We start from the raw sequence: 24,601 nt of genomic DNA, 5'->3' as shown, positions 1-24,601 counted from the left end.
CCACTCCGAAAGTGCTTAATCTAAATTCGAAACACGTCGCAAAGTTCTAGATCGTTGTATCGCAGATTTTAATAATATATTTTTCGTAAGCTGAAAAAAGATTTCATTATATTACTTTGAGTTTTAATACAAAAAATATGAGGACAAAAGGTCTTAATTTAATTGAAATTTATAGCGCTATTATAATCGAATTGACAGGTTATTCGATTTATCGATATGTTCTGAATTCGAATACTAGAGTTCTACGATTAGATTAAAACACCCTATCGCATTATATTTTCTGGCAAGAGAATAATTGATACCTATCATAGGGCGCATAATATTATATTACCTCTAAATTCAAAAGGTGAAGAATAGTTACGTAATGATTTCTTATGTTCACGCGAATGTTAGACATTAAAATTAAACAATTTTTCGGACTTCAAGACACTGTAAGTTCATTCCGCGTAAATCGGACCACCAACAGCTAAAATTTAAAAAGTTGTATAATATAGGTAGGTAAAATGTAGGTAGATGTTGTTACTCTGACTTTGCGGATGAACAACACCTCAGTCCCCCCCGTGACTATGAAGGCTGCAAAGTCTTCCAAACGTCCGAAGAGAAAAAATATTAAAACCGCGATAAAATCCGAAAAATAGTTTGATTTTAATGCATAGTTACATCTCTGAATAACTTTTAAATGTAAATACGTGAGGCTATTAAACATCAAAGAGATTAATCATTTAAGTAAAATAAATAACCATCTTATCAAACGGATTTACAGAAAGAACAAAATAGAATCAAAACCAACCACAATTGCTAATGGCTACATTTTATGTACAGAAAAACTGCAGCGTCGACAAAAACATTAACTTAACAACAGTGTTAGTTAGTTATAGACCGGTCAACAGAACTAAATTTGGGCCGAAAGTTATGACCAATTGGTAATAAGCATTGACGTATATTCTATAGACACGAACGTCTATACAAACTATTTGTTCAAAATCTGAACTAAAATGCCAACCAAAACGTCACTGTTATAACTTATTTATTTACTTGAACAACAAATAATTTTACTTATTTGACTAATATTTTTTATTCAAATCCAGGTTTACACAGTGGAGTTCTTATATCATGAGCGCCACTCCGTACTCAACCACAAGCTGTCAATAATGGATCATACTAAAGTCAGTTTGAATGGATTGCAGTGCAAATCAGTTGAACACGGTGAATATTCGGAATGCCAAATTAGTACGTAGTACATATATAAGGTAATAAGTCAGTCTTATTTGAAATGTCCGTGTGTCACGGCATCTTTAAATATTAATTCAAAAATATCATTACAGAAAATATGCCAATAAACGCAAAATCACGATATGGAAAAATATGAAGTATTTGATTGATGTTTTGCTATTTCACGGTAGATTGAGTGATCATCGCATGAGCGCAAATTTTTTGTATGATTATCCCAATGTCCGCTCTATATAATTGTAGAACTCTTTGAGCGTCAGTAATTGAAACACAAAAACCTTTGAAGATAAGAACAAATGTAACAAGAAACAGATTTCTATGCTAACTATCGTTTCTATTGTGTGCTATCTCGCTGTTATAAAGTTGGGTTTAATTGAATATGCAATGTCGAAAACGGCACATGTCCGAAAATGTAAAAAAATTTAAAAAGATATTTTTTAAGTAGTTTAAAAAACATAAATTTAATTTTGGGTTAGAATTTGGGTTCATTTAAAAATAAAAAGTTGCAAAAGATTTGTTGATATTTGAGATTATATATACACTAGCTGACCCGACAAACGTTTTCCCTTCTTAACTATGAATTTGCAGCGCGCATTCTGTCAATCGCTGACAGTTATTTCAAACAATTGACAGTTATATAAAATTAATATCTTCGTTAAGTTTTCTTAAAATTTCTAATTTTCCGCGCAATTTTTTGATTTTTTTTTTCCTAAGAACCTTCTCCTAACAATAACAAACACAACAAAAAAAAAATAGTGAAATCGGTCCGATCACGCATGATGGCATGACCAAGGGAAATAGGGATCAATTTTTATATATATAGATTTCTGGATATAGATCTAGATATTATATTATGAGATGTGCCCTTTTCATTGCATATTCAATTGTTTTGTATAAAATGCACAATATCTTGAAATGCCAAACAAGTTAAGGTGTTCTTCCAAGAAAATGGCGCACTAACGGTACTTTTAGAAGCTGTATACTCGAAATTTATGAAACAGAAAAAAATAGACACTAATTTTTACAATATGTTAAGTATTTTAACTTTGATAGTTTCATTTTTTTTATAATCTGGATGTTGTCATAAATTTTCTAATAAAAATGCCATTATAATTGTTTATTCATGCACTTAATTTTCATTAACAAACTCTACTAAATATATTTTACGACGTATAATTTCTTCCTAAGATTATAATCATGTTAAAATACATTTTTCGCTCTCTTCAGTAAGGTAAAGAGGTAGAATTTATTAAATAAACTAAATTAGTGTATGAATTTGTTTGTTAAGAGCTATTTAGTTGAGATGCCTGTAGCCGTTCTACGGAGCATATTTAATGTACAAAGGATAGTGTTAACGTAGAAAGAAAAAAAGGCGCTGCAACTGTGGCCGTTTCTGTATAATTCTTTTATGCAGACACTCTTGTCATGAGAATAAAGCGATTTCAAATCTCCACTATATTTTACAAAGTACAAATTCCTTCTTAAGGTTATAACTTGTTTTTGAGGCTTTCTTCAGTAAGGTAAAAAGTAAAATATTTTTTAAACTCTGTTCAGTGAGATAAAGAACTAAGAATTATTAAAATAATGTACATTAGTGTATGAAATTGTTTATTAGGAGCTATTTAGTGGAGACGTCTATAGCCGTTCTGCAGAACGTCTCTAGTATACAAAGGATAGTGTTCATGGCGGCGGTGCACCTGTCGCCGTTCTTGGATAATTCTAAAGTACACAATCGTGTTAAAATAATAAAGCGAGTTATAATCTCTGCTATATTTACGACGTATAAATTTCTTTCTTAGATTTTAAAATATTTTTTAACTCTGTTCAGTGCGGTAACGCAGTAAGAATTATTAAAATATCTTCAATTAGTGTGTAAAATTGTTTATTAGGAGCTATTTAGTAGAGACGTTTATAGCCGTTCTGCAGAGTGTCTCTAGTATACAAAGCATAGTACTAATGCAAGCGGTGCAGCTGTCGCCGTTCCTGGATAATTCTTCTGTGCAAAGGCTCGTGTCATGAGGATAAAGCGATTTCTAATCTCTATCATATTTTACAAAATAGCTTTCTTAGATTATATATGAGTTGTTGCTTACGGTTTATCCTGTGTGAAAAACCTTTCCTGCTACAAAGTTTCCTAAAATACTAAAGATTCATAGTGCTACCTTTACGACGTAAACGTTATGTATTTTAAAATTAATATTGGATTTTTGTACTCAGTATGAGTACGGAGTGGTGATAGCCTAGTTGGTTGTGGAACGGACTGCCGAGATGAATGTCCGCAGGTTCAAATCCCAAGGGCATCTCTCTGACTTAAATAAAAAAAAATATGTGTGTATTCTTAGTGAATTATCGCTTGCTTTAACGGTGAAGGAAACCTGCATACCTGAGAAGTTCTCTATAGGATTTTCGAAGGTGTGTGAAGTCTACCAATCCGCACTAAGCCAGCGTGGTGGACTAAGGCCTAATCCCTCTCAGTAATAGAGGAGGCCCGTGCTCAGAAGTGGGACAGTATATAATACAGGGCTGATGATGATGATCAGTACGGAGTCCGAAACTTGTGATCGAAACGGGGATAGCTTCATTCTCTATCGCATCATGGAATGGAATACACAGAGTGAAAAATAGGTGCATCAGTTGCGCCTCTGCCTACCCCTTTTGGAACAAACAGCTTGTGTGTGTGACAATTAATAAAAATCATCTAAAATCTCCCATCGCTTGTAACATAGACCCAATTAATTTATAGCCGTTGTCTGCTTTGTCTTGGACTTCCGTTCCCTGTGGTGGATAAATAGTTTAATTTGTAATAATGAATGAATTACAGGTTAGCATATAAATATTTTTTAAAAGTACAAAATATATTTAGCGTCTGGGTATTTGTGGCGTAAACTACTTAACAATAAATATACAATTATGATTATTGACCATTGATAAAAAATACGCAATAGTCTTGAGCTTTCTTCTTCTTCTTTTATATTACAGCTTCCATGGTTTTTTTTTTTTTTTTTTTCTCCGTGTTTAACAATGTCATAAATATTTTACATTTTCGCTGTCTACCAGCTAACTTAAGAACTAGTGGTAGCCTGTGGCTGTGGTTCACATTGGGTGTCAGGGGGGGGGGGGGCGAGTTTCCGCTATTTGATACGTAGCTCGCCCCCCCTGCTTCCATGGTTTATTCGTCGGTTTTACCATGGTGAAACAGGATATACACAGTCTGATCCCGGAACGCAATACTTACGTGGGCCACTATAACGGGTTTAAAATCTTGTGTACGTTGATCGCTATCCGGGCGGATATGAAATATTTACCACCAGCAAAGCAGTTAGTGTTTATATCTATCAAGTTAAAAATTTACTGGATCTTATGCATCATATCTGACTCTCACCCTTAATTTATGGCATATAGAGCCGTAGCAAAACAGTTCGTGTTTATTCTATCTGTCATTAAAAGTTGAATGGATCTAATGCATCATATCCAACTCCCATTTTTTAACTTGTGGCTTAGCGCCGTTGTCTAGTTGCATAAAAAAATAATAAATTCCAAATGTAATAAATGTTTATGATAAATTCTATTTACGCTCCCAAGTCTCAGATATTGATCCTTGAAACTAGTCATAAAATTTTGATTAAAAAAAAATTTTACTTTTATGTATAACTATTATGAATTTTGCAAACCACACGTTCCATGAAAAACTTCGTGTGCTCATAAAAACTCACACAACTTACTCTCATCCCTTAGACGCCCTTAGTGTTTGCTTTAGCTTGATTTAATATTTATATAATCTTTAGTAAATGTTTAAATGTGACAATTATTGGAAATCCTAGAAAAAAAAGTTCTGAGCAATAAGAGTGATGCAGTTTCTTTACAAGTAATCACAGCATGCAATAGGACGTCTTATTTCAGTATGTGTTAGGTATCTATCTACCTTTCACGAACTATAAATCGGTGAAATTAATGCAAAATAGGTCTTACTTAATACTATTCTGGCTAAGACTAGTTATTAGCAAAATGTGAGTAAACTGTTTAGTAATAAGGGCTTTTTTTGTCAAACTGGATATCAACAAGGTTACTACAGTAATTTAAAATTTAAAAAAATCGCCGAACTGGAAAGTTGGCACTGGGAACAGATCTACGGGGTGGTAGATAAAGAGGTACGTATAATAATTTTATTTTACTAGTGGTAGGTCTCTCATATGTGACAGTCCGCCTGGGTAGGTACCACCGCAATGTCTATATCTGCCGCCAAGGAGCAATATGTAGTCAAGGTTGTGTTCCGGTTTGAAGAACAGTGTAGCCAGTGTAACTACTGGACATAATAAGACTTAACATCTCATGTCTTAAGATGGTGAGCGCAGTGGAATACCAAACAATAACTTTTTAATTCAAGGTGTTGGATGGTGTTTCTACTGTTAATGGCCAGTCGTATCGCTTACCACCAGGCGAACGGCAAGCTCGGCTCATCATTCAAAGCAATAAAAAATTACACGCACTTACTATAAACTCATTCACCATTATTGACAAGCCTTTAATTCCCAAAGGAATAGACAGATAGCAAATAAACATCTAAAATTCTTTTAAAAATCCAATTTACCAGCAAATATTAAACTCGTATAATTTCTCATATTTGAGACGCAATCTTTCGAAAAACCGACACAAGAATTTGATTAAACTTATACATTTTATAGCAGCGTATATGAAAATAGTTTTCCCTCGCTTGGGGCAAAACTTAGATGTTTAGCTATGCGGAAGTGTTTAAGGTCAATGTGAAGAAATTTACAAGGTCATAATAAAAGGGCAGGTCATGTCTTTATTGTTGAAAGGGTAAGCAGAATCGCAGCTAACACATTTCTTTTTGCTTAGCAGTAAACTTTATATTATCTTTTTCTATGATCATAGAGAGAAAATAAATCGCAATATCTTAGAAATGAATTGGCAGACTAAACACGTTAAATATCAGTATATTATAAATCTTAGTCCAAACAGACAATGTGGACATAGCGAATACTAATACATGAATATAGCTTTGAATTACTAATAACTGCGTAAAATTGGGCGAAGTACGTATCAAATAGCGGAAATTGGCCCTCCTCCCTCCCAACCCCCTATGATACCTAATTTGCGAAAACACATTTACGTAATAACTGATGTAAAATATAATGTAACACTCGTATACTCATTTGGGATTCAAAATTTAAGCTATATAATGTATACAGGGTTTTTTTGCGGAGGCACGCGGGGCCACGTAGAGACCCTAAAGGAAATTTCGAAAGTATCCAAAAAAATCCATAAAAAAGTATAGGAAGGGAGGAGCGAACAAAAATTTTGGACTTACAACATTCGAGAATTAACATGCCCCATATTAAAGTGACAAAAAGGCCTATATATAACAACTGGCTCTATCTAATTTAAAGCACCTGGATATTGTTTTAGAACAATTTATTTGATTATTTATTTAAAACTTTTTTGTACACCAAATATGTAAAAAGAAAACAAAAAGAAGACAAATTTGCATACAGACGGTGGAAAAGAATACATTGGTGGTACAAATGGCGGTCTTATCGCTCGAGGCGATCTCTACCAGACAACCATTGGATGGAGGTGATAAAAATAGTCGAAAGGGCAGTTTAGGGCGTACGTAAAAAGATAAAAAAAATATATATGACTCCAAACAATCTAAAATAAATTACAAATTAAAATGTGTATTTTTCTTATTACTCCACCTATGACCGTGAACAGTAGCATGGATCCAAGAGATGACATCCCCTGCAGAGATCAATGTGACGAAACTAGGAGCAGGCGCTTGCTCGGAGCAGTCTGCTGGTTTCCAAGACGACACAATGCCCATTAAAACTCCGTTTAACACCACTGGTGCTCCAGTGTCCCTCTGGAAAGAGAACGAAGGAATTAATGAAGCGTAGAAGAATAAGGTAGTTAGTTAACTTTTTTAAATACATTTATCCAAAATGTTTTTCATCCAAAATCTAACGAAAATTTATTTTCTAAATTTACAAAATAATAAATGTTATAAAGCTATGAAATTTGGTGGCAAGGGAAACTGTCAAATTACAGACTAGTGAAGTATGACGTCACCCAGTGCCACCGGCCATAACACTTCGGGAGTGAGAAAAGGAAAGCGCGATAGCACCGCCATGCGACCTTTTGCTCACAAATAATTGTAAAAGGATTTCTGTAGCCAGTAATAGTTCTTTTTATTTTAATCAATATCAGTTTCTAACAGTTATCTTTAGTCTTTTAGTATTAAGCTTTGTAATGATCTCTTTATATAATTCCTCACCCCACAAGAATCCGTCTTGATTCCAGGATCCAAGCACATCACCACATCAGTTCTATTGACTTCTAGACTTGTAAGCTCATCAGCGCACTCATCAGGATCTGATGGGTGCAGGTGTGATACCGAGAGTATACGCCGCCGGATAATGGAGTCCATTGATTCTAGGTGGTTGGGTTTGGATTGATTCTGATTCTGAAAAGGATGTACTTACATATTTTGATAACGATGACGGGGGACGAATGGGTACCTTATAAATAAATTAATATTAACTGGTCTCCTATCAGGGGACCAATGGGCACTTGAATAGGTGACGAATCTACAACTTTTATTCTAGGGTATGAGTTATAGGGGTTGAGTGGATTCGAGACCTTATAAAGCTAAGTGACCCTCTGCGTCTCTTTGTTTGATCGCGATAAACTCAGAAATTCGAACGAATTACCGCTGGCAATGCCGCGACAAAAAGCATGTTTTAGATAAATACGAATTCTTTAAGTCTGAGTTTTACTTTATGATATTAATATAAAATAATAGTGGCTTCAACTAAATTGTTTACATTCCTTTGAGACCTTAAATATTTTAAACTAGTCTAGGCTTAAATTATACTTTGTATTCCATTTAGGGCTGTTATTTTAGAAGAGAAACATTAATTACCTCCTATAAAGTTATAAATAGGTATATTAAAAAGAGAAAAATAAAAGTCAACTCTTATACTGAGCAAATAATATTAGTGTAGTAAATCCAAGCAAGCAGTTCATATAAGACTATTTTAAACTTACCAACGCAGAGAACCAAGAAGTAACTAGATAATGGGTTGCAGCAACAACCCTGGATGTCTTCTGCAACCTTATAGCCCTGAGGGTTGGAGTAAATCTCACTGATTTTGGTAGCATCAGCAGTGCGATGTCAAATACCGGCCTTTGGTCGTCGAAATAAGGATGGATATTGAATAACTTGATCGGCAGAAGGATACCACCCTTCTTGTAGTTAATACTGCCGAGTCTCACTCTTAAGGATTTGAGTGATTCTCTTGTCCTGGAAAAGACATGTTGTTATATTCATTTGTTTGGCATTGAGAAAATATTTGATGGAATCTTCTGGAAGGGTGCCGTAGTATTAGCTAGTGTGTGAGCCGATTTTTAAAATATTTTGCCAAGTTATTATTGTATGTTACAAGATCTATACAAACGTTTCACGATTTATTATTCGAAATTATGATAGCATAGCTAAAAGTACTGTAAAAGAAAATGCAGTTTAAGTTATATTTATATTACTGAAATAGTTAAACTCCTGTTTAGTGACCTTTATTTTCATAGTAGGGAATATCAGAAATTTTGATAGTAAGTTTTTTTAATTACGCGGTGGTTCGTCTTCACTTATTTCAAACCAAGAACTATTTGTGGGAACTCAAATTTAACCTTTTGTTATCCATTATCTATACACATTATAAAACTAAGTTACCATTTCTGTCTGTCTGTATGTTATCAATTTTTCCTAAATCTACTGAACGGATATTTATGAAATTTGGTATGCACATAGTTTAAGACCTGAAAAAGTTATAGGATAATTTCTAACCCAGAAAAATATATAGCGGCGTTTTATCCCGGATAACTCCTACACGCGAGCGAAGCCCTGAGCAAAAGTTATGTATAATACCTACTCAAATAAAATAATAAGTTACTTACAGAAAGAGGCTATCAGCAGCTGTCAACACCCAATTTTCGTCGATCAAAGCTCCAGCACTAATATAAGTGGATCTTCTTAAAATAGCTGCTACGTATGGAAATATTTCACTATCTGTCACCATAGTGTGATCTCCCAGATCAGAATACTTAGCTTCCTTTACTTCTAAGGAACTTAGTCTATCTATTTTAGCATTATTTAACGGTAATACTATTATAATATACGGTAGAAGTGATGTAAGCATTGTTAATACGTTCATTGTGGTTGAAACTGCGAGATTGTTGTTCGTGTATTGTTTTCTAAATATTTAAAGTTTTGAAACAATGGTGTTAGGTGCCAAAGCAGTAATCGTTTAGTTGTATACCTTTGTGGTTTCGGAGTTCTGTATTTTAACTAGGCGTTACGATTCCATTTTCTTTGACCTTTCACTGAATAAAAGTCATAATGTGAGAAGACATACAAATAGTCTCAAAATTAATTTAAGACATTGTCGATATGGAAAATTACAGTGGTTGCTACGCAGAGATAAAAATTTGCCTTTAATTTGATTTGAAAATAGTTATCTATATGGAAAATTTCTTACAAATCCATTTAGCAGTTACTACTTTACCTTAAAGTATCTTTGGAAATGTTTGCAGTTAAAGCACCTGTTTTACTAAGAGTATAAGATATAATTTCGAATTTTAGGTTACTTCTAGATTATGATGGACAGAAGAGCTCTTTCCTAAACTACATATATGTCCGACATATATTTTGACATGTAATTGGTTATTGTTAAGATCTAAGTTATTTTCCTTGGCTTTATTATTTATTTAATTATTTTTTTTCACTATTCCTAATAATAATATCAGCACTTCTCAAAATTCTTGGAGAGTTTTTCAGGTATGCAGGTTCTCTGACAATTTTCCTTCACCGTCAAAGCAAGCGATATTTCACAAAGTAGACTCATATAACTTTAAAAAAGTCAGAGGTGCGTGCCATTCCTACCAACTCTAACTAGACTATCGCCGCTTCGTTTTCCCTGTTGATTCCCAACAATATATTATATTTAAATATCTTATTTAGATTGACAATGGCAGCTTTATTGTTCTTTATAACAAACAAAAATTAAAATACATGTTTACAATAGTTTATTATAACAAAGAAGAAAGAAGTAAGACTTTAATGAACGACAATATACCCGATCGTCCACCGCCAATTAAACTAAGTTAGTTTAACTTAGCTCGCATAGTTGAGCCAGTTTTTTATACATGTAGAATAGTTGCCGGTGGTCGATCGTCTTAAGATATAGAAAAAACTACCACGTAGTTACTAAACTACCACGTTCGCTAGAAATAAATAATAATCATAACATTTTTTTTCTATCGAACATTCATGTCATAAAATCATCCCTAATGAAGGTAAATTTTGGTCATGTGATCAAAAATTACCTTCATTTGGGATGGTTTTATGACATGATTTTTCTTTTAAATATCTAAGTAATTGCAACAGATAACGCCATTTTTTTATTCTTGATGAACTAGTCGTGTTTATAGGTAATTATTTAAAGAATTTGATTCTACCTCCATATAATCTGCTATTACCACGGAAAATAAACTTATCAGACGTGAACTAATGCGCCCAGAACTGTCCTTAGAGGCGTTGATCGTGAGTGAAATTCAGACAGAATATTATAACCAAACTTCACATCGCTGTAAAAGAAAGTGTTATTAAACATTCAACAACCACAGCCATAACATATTTTACAAAGCACATTTCACCAAAGTACCCAATGTTACAACGATACACGAGGCCATTAGCGACATCGGAGTTTTCTTAGCATTGCATTACTCCCATGGGCTGTCTTTTCGGAAGCTTACTGAAGCGATAGTCTCAATGGATAAAGATTCTTTTATCTAGGGATGGCTATCTATGGCCCCTTTTGTAGGGGATATCTGTCACAGCCAACGATGGTCTCTGCTGGGGATGTTTATCGGCTAAAACAGCCTTCAGCCACAACGGACTGAAAACCTCGCTGCACCATGGTAAGAAAAAGCCTTCCACGTGATCATGGAACGCGAAGGAGTAAACAAAATGAGTTGAAACCCTCGGTGCACGAGGGTCACTCGGAGAGGCCTGTGGAAGATATACAAAAAAAGTACAACATATACAAAAAAAGAAAAAATATAAAGAAATAATACGATGATTATACGTATTCTGCCAACAATGTTACATCGAAAAAAAAACTGCTTTTATCACGGATTTCGTATTTTAATTTTCTCCGGACGTTTCGAATACTGTAGCCTCGATGCTCACGGGCGGACTGAGGTATACATCGTCCTCGTCAACATTACAATATCTACCTAAACTTTACAATTACACAAATTAAAATTTAAAAAACCGCTGTAAAATCCGAGCACTCATTTTATAAAGATAAAGATATATTTATTCGGCGAATTTGGGTAAATAACGATGACCAAACATGAGATTCGTCAGAGCAACCATATTCAACCAAAAGATGGTATGCGAAATTACATTTTCTTCAAGAGTATAAAACAAAAAAAATTCAAAGCATTTATTTCAATATTTAATATTCGCGTAAATAATATAATAAATTATTAACCAAGACAGTTTGCCTTGAGAATGCACACTGGAACTTTTAAATGGACAGACAAATAAACTACAAATAAGTACAAGTTTTAACAAATTACCCCGAACTGAAATTAAATTCTGTCATCCATTGGTGGTAAGACGTATACTCAACACAAATTATTGGCGGTTTCTCTTTATTTTCATAAGTTCCACTCAATTCTGTATTCACGTCTAAAATGAATGCTTACATTTGCGGCCAATAGTTTCGCTTCCCTAGCTATACAGATAAATAAAATTCAAACGTATATATTTTTTTATTGCTTTGAATGACGAGACGAGCTTGCCGTGCGCCTGATGGTAAGCAATACGACCGCCTATAAACAGTAGAAACACCATCCAACACCTTGAAATACAAAGTATTGTTTTGTATTCCACAGCGCTCGCATTCCTTAGGCATGAGATGTTAAGTCTTAAGTCCAGTGGTTACACTGGCTACAATCTCTGATTCTTAAATAATGTCTTTTCCTTAAAATGATTCCACACGGTTGTTATAAAAGCGAGTTACTTTCTATTTACGCAGTTAAATATTGAACTAATTTTAATATAATTTGGAATGGAGTAACATCAAACCTCAAGAATGGACGAAGTATTCTTTATTAACTGTTTTTATTTGTTTCTGTCTCATCGGAGAGTGAAGGAACAGAGAGTGCTGTATATTTATTTATTTATTTGAACAGCCAACAAAACATACACCTTACATAGTTTTTTTAACAATTCAGTAAATAATTGCTGCAGTGCTGTTTTAATTACAGGCTGTCACAGCATATACATATTATTGTTACATTATTGCGAACACTTCTACATTTCAATAATATATTTCATACTTGGATAATATTCTTTGAAATTGCCGTGGTAGATAAAATTCTGTTAAAGGATTTATCATCATTACTTTTTATCATTTGTAACAAACCGAATTTCGTGGAAGACATAATAAACCTAATATTAGTAATTCCCCCTTACTTTGTACCACTCAGCTGTCGTTACAAATCCTACGTAAGAAAGAAAAGTATTGGAATAAATTCTGTTTGGGCTTTGGCATTTATTTTTTCTTTACTATAATAAGTTTTATTGTACTCCCGTTCTCAAGTGCTGTTCAAAGTACGCTTGAAATATTGAACTGTTTTCTCTATATTTTTTCTTTCGATGTTTACACTGTAATAGTTTTTAGATGGAGAGTAAGTCTATCGACTGCAGGGTAGGTTCTAGTGGGCTCCTCGTACTCAAGATGTCATGATGTATGTATTCATTGTCTTGAATATCAATCAGTCATCATTAACAGGATCGGAGCAATGATATTCAAAAACTATAGATTTGCCAACTATGGACAATTTGAAGACTCGAGATTATTCCAATTAGAACATTGCTTAAGCTACACGGAAGTTTGTTAAATAGTAACTATTTTTAGTGTTCGTACTGGTAGAAAAACTACATTACCTTCACTGGTCATTATGATTATGAAACGCCTGATGTCAGAGCTTCTGCATCACCCGCGAAAAACAATGACGCTTCTGTTGCTAAATAACGACTGAATATTATGAAAAATTATTGAGACAGTACTAAACGAGGGTTTACTGCGAAGTCATAGACTTAAAGAGTATTAAAAACCAATGTAAAAAAATAGGAATGTGCAAGAGTGCACCTGTGTATTGCGTACATACTTGTGTACTATATGTTCTGCGTATTGGCTGATATCCGTTGAGATTGGCCGTCGTGGTCGAATTCAGCTAGGAAGGATTCATTTATATTATATTAAATATTGCTCGCGACTCCACTCGCGTAAACGCGACATGCCTGGAATGAATGTAGCCTGCCTATGTAACCCAAGGAAATATACCTTCCTATCATTGAAATAATTTTCAGAATCCGTTAAGCAGTTTGTTAGATTCATACTCTATTTCAACCATGTAAAGAATGAATTTCCAAAAATCCCATCTTAGTACTTACTGAAGCACTGAGAGACATGCACGCATGCACTGAAATTTTGCCAACCAATTCTTAATTGACATTTAAGAAATGGTTGACAAAATTTCATGCTTCTACATCTAGCGGTTTTAACTCATTTTCTTCTTTTATGTGGAGGTATATAGAATACGGATATATTTAATTTATTATTTCTATGGCCGCAAGTGCAATGTAAATTAGTATTGCTATTATCGAAACAGCTCGTGTGTGAAGTGGCATGTCTCCGCTACTTATATTTAAATTAACTTTATATGCCGCCACGAAGGCGTCATGTAATTGGATTTCGTGAAGAATATTTACTCTTGAAATTGCGAGAATTCGTGCATTCTCATTTTTAGAAGTAAACGTATCTACCGGAGGTCCCATGTAACCTAATTCCTGTTGGCTTCCCTTTTATGTAAAATCTAATTATGCTAAATAATTAAATAAAATCAGACTTTCAATTTACAATGAGAACATTCCAATATAGTTTAGAAACACTAACAAAATTACAAGACATCACAGAACCAACAATTACGGAAAAAAGAATATTATGTTTGAGGGTGCGCAATTTAAAATAGTCTTCCAAACAATATAAAAGATGATAAATCTATAAAGATATTTAAAACAAGGCTAAGGAAATTGGTGAGGGAAGAAATAGCTTAAACACATGTAAAGATTGATTGAGCTAATTATAGTTTTTAAGTAACTTTAATTCACTAACACTCATTGTAAGTGGACATCTTGTCTTTAATGAATAAATAAATTCTCTAAACCCAAATATTATTAGAATGATTTGCAAATTGACTGCTTTCGTAGCGTAGAGTGATACATACGCGGTACAAGTACGACTACCGCGCTAGGCCCTAGGTCTGAATGCCGGGTCGGGCGAAAAGCAATTGTGACTGCGGTTTTTTAAAATATAACATATACTCTGCCACAATGGCGGCCTTTAACGACAAGAGAACCCAGGCGAAAGCAAAAAGAACGACGTGAACCCCGAGCGGAGCAAAAAAAGTTCCACGATTTAGCAATTTTGCCAGTAAGATCATAAAAAAAACCGCCAAGGCATAGCGCGAGGCCCTTGTCAGTACGAGGCTCTGAGCCGATGACCGGTTCACCTTCTCCAAAGACCGCCTCTGCTCCGCCAAATCTACCGTCCTACCGTCAACAAAACAGAAAATAAAAATTAATTTCGTAAAACCGTAGTTTTTGCGTATTTTTACGCAGTTTTCTTCACGGCTAGACAGAGATGATCTTTTTAATTGGGAGCTGTACATTTCGCGTTAAGCGGATTTTTGTAATCTGCCTTGGTAGATGAACTCGAGTGCCGTCTTGCGCGCTCGTTTTGATATATAGTTAAGTACAGTAACGCAACTTTGTAAACTATTATATGTATTATAATTAATAAAGAAATATTAAAAACGTAGAAAAATAAGTAAAGATTTAGATGATTTCTAAATCTCTTTTAGAATTATAGTAAAGTATTGTTACATATAAATAGAGTAGCATCGATATGTATGTACGTCAATGTAGAGTGCGAAGTATATTTAGGCGCTGAAAATTAGAACACGTGCAACGCAACGCGGCGGTGTGGTGAAATCAATATTTCTGACTAAAAACGAATTCAAAATAGAATATCATTTGATTTTTTAATAGTTTTTGATAATACTCCAATCATAAGAGTTTACTCAAGAGAACAGAATCATTTTTTTAAACTGAGGTGTGGCCTGATACGGTTACAAACGACCGAACAAAACGTCAGCGAAAAATCCAAAAAAAAATGTTTACGTTCTATTACCTATTCCTGCTTATTTTTCGCAAAGTGATTGATATATAAGCTCGGTAACTTTGCAACATTATAAAAATATAAATTGAACTTGGCATACTGATCTCCACTTCACGTGCTTACTCTATCGAAAGAGGCTGCGTTATGCGGAGAAACTACGGCACGGTGATCCAAGACCCGTGTCAAGTCTAGACAAAACAACTAAAATCAACGATGCGAACACAGCGCAGATTCATTTTGGTGAGTGCTAAAAATCTTGAAATATAAACAGATAACTTTTAGGCGACGCGCAGACGCTGTCGAGTTATTGCTGTTTACTATAAAGTCGTTGGTAGTAAATGACGTTTGTTGAAGTCATCGAAGCATTGGTGTAATGATTCTTAAAGTTTAAAGCGTCTGCAAAAGCAGTTTTTAACCCAAAAACGGAGCAGTTTATCAATTCGACGTGAATTTTTTTTTTTAATGTTTCAGAGCAAAAATATGTGTGAGTTCCGTTTATTTGTTTGTACTGGGATCAAACATAATCACAAAAAATACAGTGTAAAAGTACTGTCAAAATAGATTAGTTACTCATGCAATAAATATCATATGTCGACCTGGACTTTGGATATATTTGATAACCGCCCGGATAGCGACAACAGTACACAAGGTGTTAAAACCCGCCATAGTGGCCCACATGTATCGCGTTCCGGGGTCAGCCTGTGTACATCCGGTTCCAACAGACCAGCATAATTGTGTCGACTGTCGAGGGGTAATCATCTCTCCTCAGTCGACATTCTATTGGACCCCACTCCACTTACCATCAGGTGCAGAGAGGTGAAATTGGCGTGCACGTATAAAAAAAAAATATATAATGAGTAGTATTTACGCAGAATTTGTGAAAAAAGTCCTTAATATTTCAATTGTTTAAAGTCCTACTTCACAATACACCTTTATGCTACAGTTGAACTAAAGACTGACCCCCTTATTCATATACTTTATTTATCTAAGGACGGAGCATTGCTGCGATAACTAGTCTGTTTCTCAGCTTTGTTTATCTGACAGCTTGCTGTTTGTTCAACTTTGTTTTTCTGACAGCCAACTAGTTCAAGTTGTTTCTCAATATTAGTCAATCACAACAGCCCTATGTCTACGCACTGAGAAGGCTGCCATGCCGTCAGCACTGAGAAACAGATTTGTTATCACAACAATACACCGTCCTTATATACATAACGTCTATGAATAAGGGGGTATCTTTGTAATTTTTCTTATAAATGTAGGCGTCTAAAATTGGTGTTTTATTAATTCCAAGCATCACATTTTTGCTTATTTATTATTTAATAAGTTTAAGGCTGGTTAGAATATCTTCAAAATAAAGAACCAGCGCCCATACAAAAAGCGGGCATGTCCTTTTTGGCAGATTTTGCATCATAATATATTTTTGCCACAATTGTATTTTAAATGCACTGCCATCTAGTTGTTCTATTTAAAACTAATAGCGCATATGAAGCTCAGTTGACTGAAAGCTATGGCTGAATTAGCATTTAGTTTATACATCTCTCATTAGATGTCGCTTTACAATAATAACTGTTTACATAGTAACACGTTTGAGTAGTGTATCTCTTCAAGTATAGAGGTCGAGGTATAACCACATTTGAATGACTATATAAAACAGGGGTGGCCAACCGGTCGATCGCGACAACAAGTCCAGTCGATCGTGGCAAGGCAAAAATAAAAATACGTAGAACAGATCGCGGGACATACCTAATCACTAACTGCTGCACGCATCGTCTTGTATCATTTTTTAATCAAAATAATAATAAATTGTGTACTGAACTATGTTGTTGCATTGAAGATTTCAAGATGTATGTAGCTTGGTAGATCGCACAGAGTATCCTCAGTGAAAAGTAAATCTTGGGTCTTACCAAGTTGGCCACCCCTGATATAAAACATACAAATACACGATTTCAAGTTATAATATACTATTAAAATTAAACTATTTCTCAGATTTTATCGCGGTTTTAATAATTTTTGTTTCCTTTGTGTCGTGTCGTGTCGAAGACTGCAGCCTGGAGAGCTGAGGTGTTGTTTATCCGCAAAGTCAAACTCAAGAACTTTGTTCTAAGTTAAGTTTAGTTAATTCTATTTGACCGCGCTAAATGAAGACAGTCGTGTTCAGGTCTGACAGACCAAGAGGACGATATCACTGGCTATTCGTTGTAAAAATGATTCCCTAAAACTCTAATACCTCACAAGGCCGCAGTTCCGTCCTCGCCGCCCAGGACCACGCCACGTTCACCGTCCTACCGACCCTTGTCATAGTTCCCGCCCGCGTGCCGACGAATACGGTAATACATATATTGTTTAGTTTGCCTATCCCTAATCGTTGATGTCTCACCGTCATCCGGTAGCTGTCCCGAGCCGAGGTTCGTAGCCCTTTAGTGCCTTCAAAACTCCGGTCTGTTTGTATAAGCTCACCCTTGTCATGCAAACAAACGAGTCATATTTTAACTAGACACTTCATTTTCAAAAATATTTGGCGATGTTTGTTTAGTCCAGTCCACTGACTAAATTATTGGAGTTTAATTTCTAAAGATCGATGGCTTAGTTCAGCGCCATGATGCGGTTTCAATCGATGTTCTGCGTGCACTATTTTTTGTGCTACGCTGACCATTTTAATTTTATGGATAAACGGCGATGTTCTTGTAGCGGTACAATTAATATACATACCGCCATCTCGTCAACATCAGCGGAACTTCGAGAAGACCTATGTGGTATTGACACAACTATAGGGATTTATCGCATAGTAATCACGCAAGATGGCGACAGACGATTATGGATTACGCTTGCACAATTTGAGCGACGCGTTGCATATATACCACCTCCGAATAGGAACCGTCGGAGGGGCCGCGGCCGGACACAAGCAACATCTGCCTTACTGGAAATCTTCCCTCTTCCATAGAGGAACGCCACCAGCTGATCCTCTACAGCGGTGTCTACCTTGACGCCGATACATTCTAAAAAATAACGTAGAAATAAAGACTTAATATCTAGCTACGAAGTATATATCTAATACAGACTTCAATTGCCTTAAACAATGCACTTAATCGAATACAGAGGAACAATGTTTTCATGTTAAAATAAATCCAGTTAATATAGAATGTTATATCGAGACGTCGCGATGGCGCTTTGGCCAAACCTTTTAATGGCGGGCATGATCGGTTACTCTCATGAGAGCTTCTAGCTTGTTTCTAAGTCTACGCTTAGAAAATGTCTTTGTGCTATTTAACAAATTTTTTTGGCTACCATTTTATAAAACTGTCAATACTTAAAACCACAAAATAATGAGGTAAACTCAATAAAACACAAACATATTCCAAATATTTATTATAAATACACATATTAAAATAATCACATCGGTATTATAGACAAATTAATTGATTCTACAGAATAACTTTTTACAAATCATGCGTAGATCCCGAAAAAGCCTGCACACCTAAAAATTTTTCATGAAAAATTTGAAGGTAAAAGTTGAAAATACCAGGTTGACACCCACAGTAAATCTGCGTGGTGGACTAAGGCCGAAGCCCTCTCAGTAGTACAAGCCCAGCAGTGGGACACTATAGAATACAGGTATAATTTTATAACATAACTTATATTTAACACCTATTCTTCGAAATTAAACTAGTTTTGGGATTCTATCGCAGTATTGATATTTAAATTTTTTCACGATGTTTCGAAGACTGCACCATTCATAGTCACGGGAGGAGTGTGGTGTTGGTCATCGAAAAAGCCAGTTACAATATCTACCTACATTTTTCTTTTTTTTCAATTTTGTCATGAAAATAGTGTGAGTTCATTCTGCGTAAATCAGACTTTGAATATTATTTTTAAATTGTAAAATGTATGTAGATATTGTAAGTGACGTTTTCGTCCACCTACACCTCAGTCTGCCGCGTGATCATGAGGGCTGCACTAAACATAATAAATCATAACACTTATTCTATTTGACTTAGATCTTACAACACAGAGTAAACAATTTGCAGTAGAATAAAACAGTTAAAAGGTATTATAAAAGCCATCGTCGAAACAGTGGCGGCCTTAACAACGCGAGGCCTGAGACGAAACCAAGATAAAAACGACGCGAGGTTACGGGTGGAGTAAAACAAAGGACTCCGAAACTTCTCTTTTGTAAAAAAGGTCTTCCAAGGCAACGCGAAGCTCCTGTAAGTGCCTCGGGCGGCAGCCCGAGCCCAGGTAGCAACCTGGTCCCCCCCCCCCCCAACCCGCAAAGACCTGTGGTCAAGGTAACATATCTTGATACTTTCAGAACTAGCAGTGCCCGAGACTTCGCCCACGTGGAAATCAGTGTGTCACTATTTTTTCCCGCCTAAATCCTGACTCACAAGATTTTTTAAATACTTAAGAATAATCTTTTGGAGTATTTGTAACACCTTTTGCTATAAATTACTATAATTTGTATTTGAAAAACATTACGCCTCTATCCCTGAAAGGGTAGACAGAGGGGTCATCCATGGCACCCCACTTTCCACCAAGAGTGTTCCTTCTCATGATGTAATCATTTGTATTTGAAGTCCTTAATTTATACAAAACCAGAGTAAATGATTAAGTTTATCATTTTACATAATTAATGGGTATGCTAAAGTGGTTTGGGCATTTGGAGACGATGGATGATGGGAAACTGACAAAGAGGGTTTATAAGGCGAATGTGGATGGAAGAGCCGGTAGGGGTCGACCACATCGAACCTTCGAATGAATATCTGATACTCTCAGTAAACGTCAGGTCAAAAGTATCCGGAACCGGCAGGAATGCATGAAAAGATTGATGAAGGTGGAGGAAGCGAGAGAAGTACGTAAGAATCGTAAAAATTAGCAATCCATAGTCTCTGCATACTCTTATAAGATAGAGGCGCGATACTATGTATGTATGTATGTAAAAATTAACTGTATCACAATTTCTAAGCGTAATATCCACTCTTAAATCCATTCTGAATAAACGTGGTATTGCTAACGTTCCTTTGACTTAAGCTTTTGTCGCAACTCTGTTCCTTCTTCTTGGATGTAGTGACGCGCGTGAGGCTGGTGAAGTTCTCGTGAACCGGCCTTGACGAGCAGCAGAAAGCACGGCGAAATTCACGGCGGAATTTACCTGGAAAATATCGGTCAATATATTAGTCTCTGTCAGAATAAGAGAAGAGAGAAGAGAAGGTTCTTATGAAAGAATTTTTTTTTAAAAATTGCGCGGAAAATTAGAAAATTAAACGAAAATATGTATTTTATATAACTGTCAATTGTTTGAAATAACTGTCAGCAATTGACAGAATGCGCGCTGCAAATTCATAGTTAAGACGGGACAACGTCTGTCGGGTCAACTAGTTAATTTATAATTGTGCATTCGGAGCAGGTAATCAAAGATCTGCAAGATAAAATGTTTATAACTACTCTAATATGATAATATACATAGTTTTATATAAGAAACACACAAACAAATATAATAAGAGATGGGGGTCACTATAAATTCTTGGGACTTTAATCTCTGTAGCTTTTGCGCTCGACCAGAGTGAAAGGTTTTTTCGGGATAAATATTTATCTGGAATAAATGTTACCTTTAGCACTACGGTTTAATGTGACTTTCTATTAGTAAAAAATATATATTCCAGAGGCGTTATTTTCTATAGCTTTTGCCTGCAGCTCCACCAGAGTGAAAAGTTTTTCTGGGTTAAATATTTTCCAAGAGGTAAATATTACCTATAGCACTCACGATTGATGTGGCTTCTTATTAGTGAATAATCAAATTCGGTTTCGTAGTTCCTGATACAAGCGCGTGTAAAGCGTGTTATTTCGTTTTATTGTGATATAACGTTATTAGCTCGAGGGCTATTCATACTTTCAGATGAATTGAACTCTTATAATGCTTTCAGATTCCACATGTATTTTTATCGTCTTCTAAACAGGAGATCTTAACGAGTTGAAAGCAAAAAAATGACGTAAGGCCCCGGGCGAAGCAAAAAACATCCCCAGTTTTTAAAAAATACAGAAAAATTAAAAAAAAATGTCCTCCAAAGCCCCTATAAGTGCGAGGCTCCGGGCGGATTCCCCTAAAAAATTCTTACTTCCAGAACATATCCATAAATGAAAATGGGCTTGTATTCTCAAGGAGGTATACAAGATTTTGTAAAATGAACTGTATCTTACCGCTCATAAAGTTGTAAATTAGTGGGTTGACGGCGGAGTTCGCGTAGCACATGACGTGAGAGACTAGCGCTAAGAAAGTAATGGCGTCGCTCTGTTCCATGTCTAAAGTGTACCTGGTAAAGGAGATTGTCAAATTTAATACAATGATTATGTCTTTTATAAATAAATAAATAATACAATATAAAACTCTATTGTACACACATGAAATATAAAAAAAAAAATGGGCACAAACCAAACATAATGATTTCTTGAGTTTTCGCGAATAAAACAACTTTTCGGATTTGATTGCAGTTTTTTATATTATAGTTTCTCCCGAAGTTTCAAAGACTGCAGTCTTCATGGCATGGGCGGACTGAGGTGTTGATCATCCGAATAGTCAAAGTTACATTATCTACCTAAATTTTACAATTATACAAAATGAAAAATGTAGGCTGCAAAATCTTTAAAATGTCGGGAGAGAATTATAACATAAAAACGCGATGAAATCCGAAAAATAGTTTCATTCCAATGTCTAACATTTGCTGGACATAAGAAATCATTAGTTCGAAAAACTATTAACTATTTTAACACAAATAAAACTGTCAGTCTGTTTGTCCAGTGTCTGAACTAAGCCAATAAGTTTAAGTTCGTATTTATGTTTGTTAAACTGCATTAACATTTTAAACCAATGACGTTTTACACATAGACGCGTCATAGACTAACACAATTGCACATAAAAATAGCGCACTATTTAATATAGTCATATACCTACACAGCCCTAGCAACTCGCATTGATACGGCCCGAGAGTCGACCGCCGCGCCGTGGCCATCTAGTTTATTGGTCTCAGGTCGCCATGACAGTCGAATAAAATAAAAATAAATTAAATAGTATAGTAGTAGTAGTATACTGTATACTTATTACTAACGTATGAAATGAAACGTTTTTTCATTCACAATTGGAGTATAATTTGTACATCGTCTAAAAACACAGGAAGGCATCTTATTTATACAAATACAAAAGTTAGTAAGCCGACTAACCGCGCCAGTAGTTGGAGGTTGACTAAGTGAATGTCGGGCAATTACCTTGCTTTCGACTTGCCAATATTGAGCTCGGACAACGTATCTATGTAATAAATCATCTTAGTTTGATACATTCAATGTTTGTAATTTGTGGTATTATTAATTATATGTTACTATCTGACCAGGCAGACGTTGTCCTGTCTTGCTTTGAATATTCAATACGAACTGCGGTTTTTCGTTTAGTTTCTACTCAAAACCACCTTGGGAACTAAAGCGATATTTCAAAATTTACATTCATCAAACGCAAAGTTGCTTTCGTTACGTTTTCGGGGATTTTCCAATTTCGAAGTAATTTTTTTATTTTTTCTTTTAGTAAGCAATTTCTACGAGGTATTAGAAAACTTAAAAGAAAAGATGAATGAATTCAATTAAGTCGTTCTCAAGTTAGCGTGACCAAGGAAAATAGGGATTCGATTTATACCTATATAGATGTTTCGGTTCAATATACACTGTTTATTTTGTGAATATTCTGTAATTATTGTGTAACTAGCTTTTGCCTGCTCTCCATGTCAAACTCCTCCATAGCAAATTTCATCCTAATACATTGGGTAGTTTTTGAGTTAAACACGTTTAGGCAAACAGATGTAGCGGGGGACTTTGTTTTATAATATATTTTTGTAGAACTTGTTAAGAGGAACAATCCCGTCATACATCATTGTTGCAACAACTTTAAACGTTTACGCAGCAACGGAAGCTCTCAAAAGTAATAAATTTTCCCCGTTTTTGCAACATGTTTCATTACTGCTCCGCTCCTATTGGTCATAGCATGATTATATATAGCCTATAGCACTCCAGGAACAAAGGGGTTAGGTCTTAGTCCACCACGCTGACCTAGTGACGATTGGCAGATTTTACATACCCTCTATATTCTCATAGAAAACTTCTCAGATAAGTTCCTCACTACGTTTTCCTTCATCGTAAACGCGATAATTTACAAAGAATACACATATAAATAGAAAATTCAAAGATGTCCTTGGGTTTTGAAACTGCGAAATTCGCCGTGGTAGTCTGTTCCTCTCCCAACTAGGCTATCGCAGCTTTCACTCCTTGGACTATACTACTCATGTTATATTCACTAGTATGTAAAAACGAATAAAGAACCTCCTCATTTTGGAAGTCAATTAAAATAGATCACTATACAGATAAATTTGAAACGCGTCCTCAATAAATTCTATAAATATCTATTTCTAAGAATTATATAAAAACTCTCGAAGTGCTAATAAACAGATTACAAAATGCTAATAACGAAATTTACCATTCTTAAGGTTCATTATATCGGTAACGGAAACCTTTTAGAACACGAAGTTTATAAAATAGCTGACGTTTCACGAACTAAAACTCATAGAAAACAATGCAATTGGAAATTATGCTTGGCATACAGATTTTGCGCCTAAAGTCTGAATCCAGCTTTTACCGCTCGTCGGCCCACATACGCTACTACAAGTCTGAATCCAAGTCCTGCAGGTCGTCAACCCAAATACGCCGGAGGGGGGGGGGACGAATTACGAATCAAACGGAACCTCACTCACCCCCCTCCCTCGCCCATGTAAGACACAATTTTCTATATGTTAAAGATAATAAAGCCTATTTCAAATCATGAAAAAAATCATATACGCTACCAGTTTTTTATATTATAATTTCTTCGAAGCTCTTGCAGTCTCCGCGGGCGGTGACACGAAGCCTGCAAAGTCTTCGAAACGGGAGAGAATTATAATATAAAACTGCGAGAAAATCCGTAAAATAGTTTTATTACAATTAATATCTACTTGAGATTTTAAGATGAGATT

The 24,601-nt window shown here is 35.2% G+C and overlaps 2 protein-coding genes across 4 annotated transcripts in view; both read right to left on the bottom strand.

Annotated features, from left to right (window-relative positions):
- Positions 1-6,865: 6,865 nt before the first annotated feature.
- On the bottom strand, positions 6,866-9,518 carry LOC115449957 (hypodermin-A). The gene is made up of 4 exons (XM_030177859.2): positions 9,202-9,518; positions 8,296-8,551; positions 7,523-7,711; positions 6,866-7,111 (listed from the first exon to the last, which is right to left on the bottom strand). The coding sequence occupies exons 1-4, from the start codon at positions 9,456-9,458 to the stop codon at positions 6,911-6,913; spliced, it is 903 nt and encodes a 300-aa protein (XP_030033719.2). The 5' UTR covers positions 9,459-9,518; the 3' UTR covers positions 6,866-6,910.
- Positions 9,519-18,911: 9,393 nt separating this feature from the next.
- The window catches only part of LOC115449958 (orexin receptor type 1), a 91,476-nt gene continuing 85,786 nt past the window's right edge, over positions 18,912-24,601 (bottom strand). For all 3 annotated transcript variants that reach the window (XM_037442558.1, XM_037442556.1, XM_037442563.1), the window contains 2 exons: positions 21,756-21,868; positions 18,912-20,709 (listed from right to left, as the gene is read on the bottom strand). In XM_037442558.1, the coding sequence (XP_037298455.1) occupies positions 20,519-20,709; positions 21,756-21,868 (304 nt within the window). In that variant the 3' untranslated portion in view covers positions 18,912-20,518. The remainder of the gene's footprint in view (positions 20,710-21,755; positions 21,869-24,601) is intronic.

The sequence above is a fragment of the Manduca sexta genome, chromosome 4 (genome assembly GCF_014839805.1).
Source record: "Manduca sexta isolate Smith_Timp_Sample1 chromosome 4, JHU_Msex_v1.0, whole genome shotgun sequence".
Classification (NCBI taxonomy): domain Eukaryota; kingdom Metazoa; phylum Arthropoda; class Insecta; order Lepidoptera; family Sphingidae; genus Manduca; species Manduca sexta.
The sequence above is the reverse complement of the archived record's forward strand: the minus strand, read 5'-3'. Positions and strand labels throughout refer to the sequence as shown.

Bases quoted from the DNA above. Each gene is read 5' to 3' on its own strand.
- LOC115449957 (XM_030177859.2), bottom strand. From the start codon at position 9,458: ATGAACGTATTAACAATGCTTACATCACTTCTACCGTATATTATAATA. The intron at 8,552-9,201 runs GTAAGTAACTTA...TGTCTTTTCCAG, and splicing joins GCTGCTGATAGCCTCTTTCT to GACAAGAGAATCACTCAAAT. The intron at 7,112-7,522 runs GTGAGGAATTAT...TTCTCTTTCCAG, and splicing joins TCAAGACGGATTCTTGTGGG to AGGGACACTGGAGCACCAGT.